General features: G+C 37.8%; 1 protein-coding gene across 1 annotated transcript; it reads left to right on the top strand.

Annotated features, from left to right (window-relative positions):
* Positions 1 to 648: 648 nt before the first annotated feature.
* rps14 (ribosomal protein S14) lies at positions 649 to 9,591 on the top strand. The gene is made up of 5 exons (XM_028813058.2): positions 649 to 765; positions 1,855 to 2,005; positions 5,175 to 5,336; positions 9,168 to 9,244; positions 9,476 to 9,591. Exons 2-5 carry the CDS (start codon positions 1,857 to 1,859, stop codon positions 9,541 to 9,543), a joined length of 456 nt encoding a protein of 151 aa, XP_028668891.1. The 5' UTR covers positions 649 to 765; positions 1,855 to 1,856; the 3' UTR covers positions 9,544 to 9,591.
* The last annotated feature ends 3,387 nt before the right edge of the window (positions 9,592 to 12,978 follow it).

Below are 12,978 nucleotides of genomic sequence, written 5' to 3'. Positions count from 1 at the left end.
TGGGGTCAGGTCTGACAAACATGAAAGAGTGTTTCAAAACACTTTCAGGTGACAGGATTATCCTCGTTATAAAAGAACAAAACCTATTTACCCTTAAAAGGAAATATTAACACTAATAGTTTTCTTAAAGAAAGATTCGAGATCGCACTTTTATATAAATACATGCAAAAAATAAATGAACAGTACTTCACTCCTCAAAGTTACAAAATATTCGGGTTAAATCAACATCCTTATTAAAGATTACTAGCTTCTGGTTGGAATACATTTGAAAGAGACATTTTTTATTGGTAATACCTTTTTGGCATACAAGTTTCCTTCAAACTTAGAAAGCCAAAAACTTTTTGCTGCAATGGTTGTATATTTCTGGCAATTTTTCCTAAGATACATATTGTTATATTTTTTTTCTTTTATGCTCATACCTTGCAACATTTAATTTGAATCAATATTTCGCTTTATATCCACAATGACCACGCTTTCTAAAATGTAATAAGCCCAGAAGGTATGGCGTCAAATACAATTGCATTTTCCTTAACTAATATTGGAAGTCAATATTTCAGTAAAAATTCGGAATTGTTTGAATGGGCGTGTTCTCCTCTCTTAAGTTTAAACAGGACGCGCTTATTTCCAACATTGCGCAGTTCACGTCTGACGAACGTGTCACGTGGCACAGCGTTGCCGTTCGCGCGTCCGGAAGCGGTGACCTTTCCCCCCGTGGAGCCCGTCCTCCTTCCTTTTCTGTTTCGAACCGTACAGACAAGTACAGCGGTATGTGATCTCCTAGAATTTATCCAGAGGAATCCTGCAAAAAACTAAATATTTTATAGTGAATCAAGTTCATACTTTAAAAGTAAACATCTCCGAGCTCCGTTTAAAGTATACATTTTGTAGTTTTTAAGCTGTAAACGTGGTTGTAAACACCGTTGATTATACAGAAGTGGTAGGCCTCGCTGACGCCTCCGTTTGTAATTTTGAGTAGATTGTGGTGGTTGAGCAGTAGGTCCTTAATGTTTTAATGAAATACAAAGGACAGTTGCTTATTTATACGCCGCAGTGCGTTATGGTTATAATGTATACATATTGTTTTTCACTTGTTTCGAATCGTTAGCATTGATTTATGGTGTAGTCGAAGGTGTTTTGAAGTCTAAATGAACGTCGAAATGGAGCTTTTCTTTACTGTGGATGCTTGTTCAATTGAAAAAAGAATACTTCATTTTTTTAGAGCATGGACAGACAACCAGTGAGTAGAATTTCCTGTAGAATCTATTTGGAATTGATTCAGCGGCTTTGCGATTTCATATATATAAAAAAGTTGTCACTAAGCACCTCTCATAGCAAGTAAGTCAGTTGAAGTTCGCAGTATGAATTAAAATTCTTACTTGTTGCAAGCGGGACTTTGAGAAAGTGAGCATGCCCCCTAAATTTCGCATAGACGACTGTATTTAAAACTAAATTGTGTTTCTTTTACGTCCGAGAATGACGTGCCTTTCCAGTGCTTATTCGATTTCTCAATAAGGCGTGCAGAATGTGTAATGCTAATGTCATGTGCATGTTCGTAGTTTGGTGATATTCTGGCATTTGTATATTTGATAGACATGTTTATCTCATTATTGGCTGACGCGTTTCCTCAAGGGTACTTACAACATTTGAGGTACAAATTAGCTAGAATTCTTTTGTTTTTCCAGTTGGAACATAGGCAGCTAAATTGACTTGCTCATGGTCACACAGTGTGAGTAGCGGCATTTGAACCCAGGATTTGAAGTCCATAACCATAACCAGTATACTAACCTATGAATTGCGTGCTTATAATTAATCTTTAAAGGCCTCAATTTACTTTGCTGTGTTTTCACTCTGCAGCAATGGCTCCACGCAAGGGCAAGGAAAAGAAGGAAGAACAGGTTATCAGCCTGGGACCTCAGGTTGCTGAAGGGGAGAACGTTTTTGGAGTCTGCCATATATTCGCTTCCTTCAATGACACCTTTGTCCACGTTACTGACTTGTCTGGGAAGTAAGTCATCTTATTTGTATGATACCATGCAGTCAAAACAAAGTTTATAAATAAAATAAAAAAAACAAGTTTGTAATTGGTAACACCAGACTTGAAAGCACATCAATATTAATGAGTATTAAATATAAGAACACTAGTTTAAGTAGTCCATTTGTATGTTTAAGTGAGTCATTTTTCTGTTTTATTTAAATGCCTGTATTTGTGATGTCAAACATGGCTCCATGAATATTGCATGGTTTTGCTTCAGCTGCTCATTTTATTAAAAATCGATTCCAAGTGTTCTCTTGTAATTTGTTTACATCATTTTCATTGTAACAAAAGCAAACAATGTGCTTTTACATTTCAAAAACAAATTAATTTTTATGTAATTTGTGACAAATTCTTGGAATGCTGAGCGCACTTAGAAATACCCATACATAAACTGTCAGGAATATTTTATTCAAGTAGTGTAAGATAATGTAAATATAATAAGTTTGGGAATCTCTAATCTGCAATTCCAAACCTGAAATTTTGAGTTCCAATATGATGTCACAAGTGGAAAATTCAACATTAGGGCTTTTTTTTTTTTTTTTTTTTTATAATACTTTGTTTGAATACCAATGTGAAACTATGCATACACCAAAAAAATGACTTATAAAACCAGTCGTGCACACAGTTGCACATTTACCTTTATAAATCTTGTTCCTCTTGTAAATGAAACTTGGACCCACATTTGACGATCTGGGGTTTGGGGTATCCTGCAATGAAATGATACACAAATCGGGGGATTGCTTTCTGTCGGTTTATTGTTTGAGATCCCTGTAGAGTCAAATTGGATACCCATTTCCTTTATATATAATATATATATATATGGTTGAAATAGTTTACTGTCAAATAATGCAAAGAGTACGCGACACGTGTTTCGCCCTAATTCTGGGCTCATCAGGCGTACACACTCGCTGCACTCCCTTACGGGAATCGAACCTCGGACGCGGATGTTAGCTGACTTGCTGACCAACAACAAGCGTTACCTGGTAGGTAACCACCCATACAATCAGATTATGATTCAGACTACGAATGCCGTGAATGTAATTACCCTGATCTACATGCTGTCAAATAAACGAACCACACGCCGTGGCGCAACGCTAGGGGTTTTGCCTCTAGCACTGATGTCCGAGGTTCGATTCCCGTAAGGGAGTGCAGTGAGTGTGTACGCCTGATGAGCCCAGAATTAGGGCGAAACTCGTGTCGCGTACTCTTTACATTATTTGACAGTAAACTATTTCAACCATTCTATGATCATCTTCTCACAACTGAGGGCACCGTGGCGGATGTTAGCTGACTTGCTGACCAACCACAAGCGTTACCTGGTAGGTAACCACCCATACAATCAGATTTTGATTCAGACTACGAATGCCGTGAATATATATATTATATATATAAATGCGTGTGTATATGTACAAGGGATGTTCAAGATGTTTCCACACATTTTGTTTTTTTTTTTTTTAACTCCCAAGAATTTCAAAGTAAATTACATCACTTGTAGCCATCAGTCACCTTCCTTTGCGATGCAATTTTCTCAGCGTCATACTACATTTTTAATGCCCAATTACTACTACTCCTGCCTTCACCGTTTCCAACGAAAATATAAAAGTGAGGAAACTTTATGAACCTCTCTCGTATATAAATGTGTGTGTGTGCATGCAAATGTTCCAAAATCTGAAATGCTTCCAATCCTAGGCATTTTGGATTAAGGATACTTCGCCTTAACACTGCAGTTACAGTAAAGCACAAAGTATTCAGGGAGATTGAGCAGATTGAGTACTTTGAGAGGCTGATGAATGAGAGAGAAGGTTGGTATTTGTGGGTGACATTATCTGTGATGAGAGTAGGGAGCAGGGTGAGTAGACTCTGGAGTGCTGGAGGTATGCTGTAGAGTGGAGAGGAATGAAGGTCCAAGACGGACTATTTGTGTGTGAAGGAGTGGGAGGTCAGAGGAATTGTGAGGATGCTGGAAGTAGAGTTGATGGTGTAGGAGTTTAAATATTAGGGATCAACAGTATAGAATTAATGAAATTGTTTAAGATAGTGCAGGTTGGGTGGAGAAGAGTGTCAGGAGTGATTTGAGACAGTTGGGGTACCAGCAGGAATGAAAGGGAAAAGGGCTACAAAACAGTTACAACATGTTATATAGGTTGGAGATGGTGGCACTGACTAAAAGACAGGAGATGGAGATGGCAGAGGTAAAGATGTTAAGATTTGCATTTGGTGTGACGAGGATGGACAGGATTAGAAACAAGCACAGTACATTAGAGGGTCGGCTCAGGTTGGACAGTTGGGAGACAAATTTAGAGAGGCAAGATTGTGTTGGTTTGGACATGTGCAGAGGAGAGATGCTCAGTATATTGGTAGAAGGATATTAAGGATGGAGCTGCCAGGTAAGAGGAAGAGAGGAAGTCCTAAGAGAAGGTTTGTGGATGTGATGAGAGAAGACATGCAGGTGGTGAGTGTGACAGAGCAAGATGCAGAGAATAGAAAGATATGGAAACATGATTCACTGTGGTGTCCCCTGATGAGAGCACCTGAAAAAAGATGATTCAGTGAAGTTTGGCAACGACTGATTTAGACTTGCACTACATGCATATTATTGACTTGTTGATGCATGGCAATGTTAGATAGAGGCTGTTGAATAAATGCACTGTTTCAAGAATGGTGTTTTCATTAATGTAAAATTTTTCAACTATTAATAATACTTGGAGATTGCAATATGGTTTGCATTTTGGCATACGTGTGACAACGAAGGATCTATCACTTTTGTTTTAAGTAAAAAATCACATTTCTTTGGGTTTCTGACCTGTCCACTTGAGGCATCAAATATCAGTACTTTTTAAAGTATTGATTTGAGGTTGGGAGTATCAGTATTATGATAACTCGTGACTGGTAACACATTTCTGAAGTTGAAGAACGAGCAGGAAAGAGCCATTTCAAGTACTAGATTTTGATTGGGAAATTTATGTGGAATAAAACCTGTAGCTATTGTAGCCCTTCATGACAAATTAAGTTTGAAAGGAGGTTTTGGCAAATACATTTAAAAGTATCATCGTTAGCATTGTTGAAGTGATGTATTTAAATGAAAAAACATTTTTATATGTGTGCATATTTCTAAGGATTTCCTCTATTTTTCTCCCAGGGAAACTATCTGCCGTGTGACTGGTGGTATGAAGGTCAAGGCTGATAGAGATGAATCTTCTCCTTATGCTGCCATGTTGGCAGCTCAGGATGTTGCCCAAAGGTGCAAAGAGCTGGGTATAACTGCCCTGCATATCAAGCTCCGTGCTACTGGTGGAAACAGGTATGGTTTTATTTTAAGTACAATACTTTTTTTTGTTTATCTATTAGCATATGTCTTGATTTTGTTTGCATAGTGCTTTCTTTGTCTCTAATTTGCATTATTTCATGTACAAGTGTATTTCAAGTGTTTCTGAAGGGCAAAAGTAAGATTTTTATAAAGACCGCTAAGAGCAACAAAGAAAATAATACAGATGTCAAGGGAATGATTGTTGACTGGGTTATTGAAAGTGCAAAATGGGCATTTATCCTTTATTGACCCAATTTTGTAAATATTTTGCAAACTGACTTTGATTAGTGAAAGTATTGTTACACAGGAAAGTCTGTAAGGCTTAACGTTAACGTGAACACTAAAGATGTGTCTGTCAGTGACAGACCTGCACCTGAAGAGGTTGTTGCAATACAGGCACAGCCTACTGCCAAAGGCAGCTTCTTCAATTTAAAAAAAAAAAAAAAAAACTAGTTTTTGTTTTTACCTGTAGAGAAAAGCCAAGCGAAATGACACCTTTTATTGGCTAACTAAAAAGATTGCAATATGCAAGCTTTTGAGGCAACTCAGGCCCCTTCTTCAGGCAAGATGTAATTTTTAACAAGTGCCACCTTTGTGAACTAGCTATCTCTCATCATTTGAAATGTTAAGACTTCCATTCTGGCTATTTTTATATTGTGATAAATGGTTAAAAGCGGAGTGTATGTAAATTTTGAGCAAAAAACAATACTTCTCCATTGACAATGATAGAATGTATCCTTCAAGATATGCTGGCTGATCTGAAGCTATAGTTTTACTTCCGTCAGTGTACTTTTAATAATAAATAATTCATTACATTTATATAGCGCTTTTCTCAGTACTCAAAGCGCTATCCACACAGGGAGGAACCGGGAAGCGAACCCACAATCTTCCACAGTCTCCTTACTGCAAAGCAGCAGCACTACCACTGCGCCACCTGTAACTCAATATAATACTCTTTATTATGTGAAATGATTATATGATCACATTCTTTAATGAAGCAAATAAGGAAATTAGCAGTTCTAATTTGCAATCAAATAAAGAAATTCCCTTCACAAGGGACCACTGTAATGACAAAATTCGAAATTGAACAAAGTTAATTTTTGTAATACCTAATCAGGAATCAAAGGGCATTGATAGGAGAGTGAAGCATCATCATCCTGTACTATGATAACAAATCCATGCTAAGGTATCCAAGTCACTGGTGGTACAGGTGTAGGAAGTTTATACACCACAGGTTTCTGTTTTTTTATATATATATATATATATATATAATATATTCACAGCATTCGTAGTCTGAGGGAGTGCAGTAGAGTGTGTACGCCTGATGAGCCCAGAATTAGGGCGAAACACGTGTCGCATACTCTTTGCATTATTTGACAGTAAACTATTTCAACTATATATATAAGCCAGGGCCCTGTGCATTTAATAATGGTTTAATCATTACTGTATGTTTGGGTGTATCCGATTCAAAATTTTGACACTTGATGCAGCAAAAAATGTGCAGTGTTTGTAATATTTTCCACACCTGCTGTGTTGATTTTAAACAATACTAAGTAGAAAATATTACCATTATTAGAATTGTTGAAATTACTCTAAACTTTCCTTTTATCCAGAGATGCAAAGAAGACTAACATTTTCATAATGTGCGTCAACTTTTTTTATGCCATCTGAAACATTGTTTTAGCTTAGGCTGTTTTCACAATACTACATATTTGTTTTAAAAGGCGTCTCTAAACTAAGTCTTTATCCACACTACAATTGAAAATGTATATGATCTAACTGTTGGGCATGCATTTATTGGTAGAAACAGAAGAGGAAGTGTCCTTCATGCTGGACCTTCATTCACAACCGACAGTTGCACATGGAGAACCACAATGATGAATGTGGGGGTAAAAAACTGATTGTTTTGATGGACTGATAAGGAGGTAGAATTGCTATTGACAGAAATGCATGAGTGAGTATAAGGTGAACAAAGCAGCTAAAAAGTAATGAGAACGATCTAATTGGGAGAAAAGCCATTTAATAAGAATGAACCAATCAGAGCACAAGTAGAGTCTGTGGTTTCAAAAGCCTAAGTTTTCACCCATCCACACCAGTATGACTAGCCAACGTTTTCAAAAGTCTTTATTTTTAGGATTTAAGCACTGGGGTAGTGTGGACAAAAGGTGAAAATGGACACCCTAAAAAGGCTGTGTTCCATGAAGTGATCTGACATTACATGAAATTCCTGGCAATTGTACATTGTCTTTGCCTGACTAATTTCAGGGTTAATTTCACTGAGATTTCTGAGACTGGCTTTGCTCAGATACTGTACATGAAATGTACTTGCATCTGGAATTTGGTGGTAAATACACCAGCAATAGACTATCCAAGAGTTTTGATATGCTGTAGACTTTAAAGGGTGTAGCCTTTCCTGTGCTTTACAAAGTGTTTTTGAGGATTCACATAGCATAGTCATTTACATCAAAGTGTCAGATGTATAAACCTGGTCTTATATAATGCAAGGCAACATACTGACCCTTGTAAAGGTAGTAAGCTTTCAATATGAACTGTGTAATGGCTTTGCAAATTTTTTTTTTTTTAATTTTATTTATTAATTTTATTGTAATCATTCCATACAAATAGATAAATTTATAACAAAAAGAAAAAAAAATTGAAGACAAATCAAACCCCACCCCTGAGAAGGAGAGCTTAGCCAAAGGTGAATTGCTTAGGGCTTTTTAATAAGGCAACAATAAACAAACAAAGGAAGGAAGAAATATATATAGGTAAATAAAAAAATGGAGAAGGAAAATAAATGCGGTAATAGTTATTTCTCTTATTCTAATATAATATTGATTAGATCCTGCCAGGTTTTGAAAAAATTCTGTACAGATCCTCTGAGAATTTGATTTTTTTCCAATTTCAAATAATATTAAAGACATCGGTTTCCCACTGACTTATCAGAGGAGAGTTAGGATTCTTCCAATTTAACAAAATGAGTCTGCGTGCCAAAAGTGTAGTGAATGCAGTTTGCTTGTCCTTCTCCACTTCAAGTCCGTCTGGAAGAACAAATTTAATATTGTGATGAAACCTCACAGATCCAGCATCTTTTGTTTGTGTCATGCATCCTTTCAGTCTGAGTAGTTGGCACGTTTTCCCTGTGTTAGCATGTGTTTCATTCTACATCACCTAAGCCTTTCTTACTAGGGTAATTTGAGAGTTATAATTGGCCCTGTGTGAATTTGAAGGTGTCTTTTAACATTGTTATATCCTGCAATGAAATGTAAATGTGTGACGTTAAATTAAGTTGGTTAGAACGAGTCACGCATTATTCAAAATCCTAGTGTCCGACCTGTTTGTCATTGTGTTGGACCTTGACATTTTTTTAACAGAAGTTCTGAAAGAGAAGAAAAATCAGCCTTTTAACTTAATTGCAGTGAGGTTCATTATGTTTCAACAGGTGCTCATAGCATTTAAATCATGTTATGGTTATTAGCTCACAGTGCCTGGTAGCCTCGCTTTTTTAAACTTTATTTTAGGATTAACTTAGTTTTAAGCTTATTGTCATATTTACTTATCCTAGTACTAGTAAATTCTGGTCACTTTTGTATGACACATTTCTCTCCCGAGCAGTTAAACATAATCATACTCCATTTGTTGTAATTTTTGTTGCAACTGTCCAATGTAAATGATCACTCTTTCCACAGATTTCAAGACTGTAAATAAGGTACAGCAAATTGCTTACAAATTTAACGCAATTATGTTTTTGTTCTGTAATCTTTTTTTTCTCAGTAGTGTCTCAATAACTGGCTGAGACACTCATTGTCCACTTTGCTGTTGCAGGACCAAGACCCCTGGACCTGGTGCACAGTCTGCCCTCAGGGCTTTGGCTCGTTCTGGCATGAAGATCGGCCGTATTGGTAAGATTTTTCTCTTTTAAAGGTCTTGTTCTTCTTTTAGTTTTCCAGTGCAGAGATTATATTTTGCCTCGTTTGTTTTTGTGTACACTTGTCTGTTTACTTACAACCCTACTGGGAGTAATGACAAGAGTTTTTAACAGGATTAATGCTTATAACTTATAAAAATTTTTCCCTGTTTTTAACTATTTTTTTTTTTTTTATATATCTCTTTTTTGCTTTTTACCCCTGCAGAGGATGTCACCCCAATTCCATCAGACAGTACCCGCAGAAAGGGTGGGCGTCGTGGACGTCGTCTGTAGTGTCTATTTTTTTTTTTGCATCTGTTAATAAAGTTACAGTTCCATCAATGTGTTTGTCTCGGTGCATTCTTCTGTACGTTCTTTGTCACTCATTTCTAAATGGTTTGTGCTTTTTTTCTGGCAAGTTAACTATTACAAGTTCAGTAAAAACACTAATGTGTATTTCATTCATCCCCCTGAGCATAACTTTACTGCCAAGTTAAATGACTCCACAGATATACAATACACCATTATTTAGTTTACACAGTAAGCTCCAGCTGCTGTATATCTATGAACTACTGTATATTTGAGTGATGCTGAAATAGGCACAAATTTGCACAATTCGGTTTTGCTTGGGACAAAATGAAGTATTTACTTGAACAACTACTTCTTTTGGCTGCTCCCGTTAGGGGTTGCCACAGCAGATCATCATGTTCCATATCTTCCTGTCCTCTCCATCTTGCTCTTGTCATACCCATCACCTACCTGCATGTCTTCTCTCACCACATCCATAAACCATCTCTTAGGCCTTCCTCTTGCCTGACAGCTCTAAGCATCCTTTTCCCAGTATACTCCACATCTCTCCTCTGAACACAACACAAATCAATCCTGGAGGACTGGGGAATATTATCTGGTCTCATGAATCCTGTTTTTAATTGATAACCACTGTTGGCAGGACCGGGATATACCTGTATCTTTTCAGGCTACGGATACCTTCCTGATGGATGTAAGTGATTTAAGATTAGTGGTGACTCAAGATTTACTGCAGTGTAAGTGGAAGATGTATGTGATGTGTGTCATATGGGAATATTGTTGACCAGGTGGTTTCCTTCATGGCAGCAGTCTACCTTGCTTTGGGTTTTCACTGTCTTTATTGGATAATGAAAAGAAAGTCTTACTGGTTAAAAGGGACATGACAGTAGTGTTTGTGGGCCAAGAAGGAAAGTGCTGTTTGGGAGGACATGTTAGGAGTCCTTTATGACTTTTTTTGGGGGGGGGGGTGGGGTGAGAGAGACTTAAGTATTTTATGTGTACCGTATCTCAGGAAGTGGCAACTTTTCAGGATTGTAATCTGTGTGGACTACACCTTCAACATCAGAAGTGCCGCTAGCACTGGTTTGGTCTTCATTTCTTTGATTTCTGTAAATTCTTAACGCTTCCATTTGTTTTTTTTAAATCTACCAGTCCAGCTTTTAGGTACTCCTTGGAATGTTGGGTGCTGTAGTGCTTTTTTTTTTTTTTTGTTCTTTATTTCGCCTTATACAATTTCTTGTATTAGGAATTTGGTAGTTTTCGCATACCCCTTGGGGTCAGAGCGCAGGGTCAGCCATTGTACAGCGCCCCTGGAGGGGGTTAAGGGCCTTGCTCAAGGGCCCAACAGAGCAGTGGCCTTTTTGGCAGTGACGGGGATTCGAACCGGCAACCTTTGGGATACCAGCGCAGATCCTTAGCCTCAGAGCCACCACTCCGCTTTTATTTCAGGAGTCAACGTTTCATACTCAAGGTGCATTAGAACATGCTTATAAATTTAACGATTTCAAGAACTGTAAAAAAAAAAAAAAAAAAAATCAGTGTAATCTCGTATCCTCCATACTCTTCAATTCTTAAATTGCTTCATGGTAGGCAACATTTTATTCGGTCATTGATGTCAAAAGATTGGCTAGACCCTGTGTAATCTTTGCCATACTGCATGCAATGACAGACTTCTATAGTCCACCTGTCGACAGTGACATGGCGTAGATGGGTCTGGGTTCACCTTGACTGGGGGAGAATCAAATGTGAAGGTTTAATCTCACGAATTAGGAATTTCTTATTGAGCCCGTATACATACGGTTTTTTACTTCTTGAGGAAACAAAGTGAATCTAAAAGTGAGATGCTGCCCTCTAGTGGCTGACTAGGCTCAGGACTACTGGACAGAAGTCGGTAACGCTAAATCCTTTTTATAGCCGTCATTATGCTGCTCATTTAGCACTTCACAGTTAATGCAAAAGGTTTAAAATTGTGCTCAGTATAAATACACATAGTCCATAATGTCCAAACAATCCTAATGATAAGTTCAATCCAACTCGTAGGGATGTGCTGTTTTTGCATTCAGACATTCCTCTCCAAGAAGGGAAAAATCCCACTTCTGGCCTACTCGGTGTGTCTGGATACCACCGGCTCCCTTTGTTGTTTTGAGTACAATCTAATGGCAAAAAAAAAACAAAACTTTTCTGACAAATGCTGTAATCCCCTGGCTGATGATGTATGGTGTTGCCAGGCAGAGGATACCTTCAGGCAATCCAGCAGAAATGAAACTGCTGGGCCAGACACACTCGCTAGGCAGCTTGACTTAGTGGGATACGTGTGGTTCAGAATGCAGAAGTGTCTGTTATTGGATCTTTTAATTTATGTATTTTACCACATTTAGACAATTTTGGAAGGCAATAATATTGTCATTTATATGTTGTGTTTAGAGGAATCTTGTAAGTATTTTGGGCTGCTTAAGTGCAATGAATAGCCTAAGGCAAAGAGAACTAGAGTGGTACGGAGCATCACTCTTCAAGGCCTTATTTGCCCTGGAAGTCCGTGTGTTGGGAGGGAGTGATGGACCAAGTGCTGCAAAAATATTAAAAAGTGCTTCACTACAATTTATTACAGAAAAAGGGAGACTCTTGTGAATCTGTTCTGTAAATGCTGTGATTATGAAAAGCAGTGTGAAACTTTCATGAAAACAAATGAGTAGGATGAAGGCTGATGGGGAGGTTGAGATATACCAATCAGAGTTTACTGATACAGTATGGGACCATGTCATGTCATTTTCTGACCCGCTTAAATCAAGCCCAGGGTCGTTGGCCATACTGGAGCTTATCCCAACTAGCATAGTGTGCCAGGCACTGTGGCCAATGTAGTACCACCAATTCACCTAACGTGCATGTCTTTGGACAGTGGGAGGGCATGCAGACTCCACACAGAGACACAAACGCTGGTCTCCTTACTATGAGGCAGCAGCATTGCCACTGTGCTACCCCAGCATGGGACCACTAATAGCAAAAGAGCGCACAGTTAAAACATGAATTTTGTTTATAAATATTTATTTTTTTTATTATTTTTATTCATTATATATATATTATTTATTTATTTATATTATACAGTAATCCCTCCTCCATCGCGGGGGTTGCGTTCCAGAGCCACCCGCGAAATAAGAAAATCCGCGAAGTAAAAACCATGTTTATATGGTTATTTTTATATTGTCATGCTTGGGTCACAGATTTGCGCAGAAACACAGGAGGTTGTAGAGAGACAGGAACGTTATTCAAACACTGCAAACAAACATTTGTCTCTTTTTCAAAAGTTTAAACTGTGCTCCATGACAAGACAGAGATGACAGTTCAGTCTCACAATTAAAAGAATGCAAACATATCTTCCTCTTCAAAGGAGTGCGTGTCAGGAGCACAGGCTGTCACAGAGATAGA

This window comes from Erpetoichthys calabaricus, chromosome 11, assembly GCF_900747795.2.
Source record: "Erpetoichthys calabaricus chromosome 11, fErpCal1.3, whole genome shotgun sequence".
Taxonomy (NCBI): domain Eukaryota; kingdom Metazoa; phylum Chordata; class Cladistia; order Polypteriformes; family Polypteridae; genus Erpetoichthys; species Erpetoichthys calabaricus.
The sequence above is the reverse complement of the archived record's forward strand: the minus strand, read 5'-3'. Positions and strand labels throughout refer to the sequence as shown.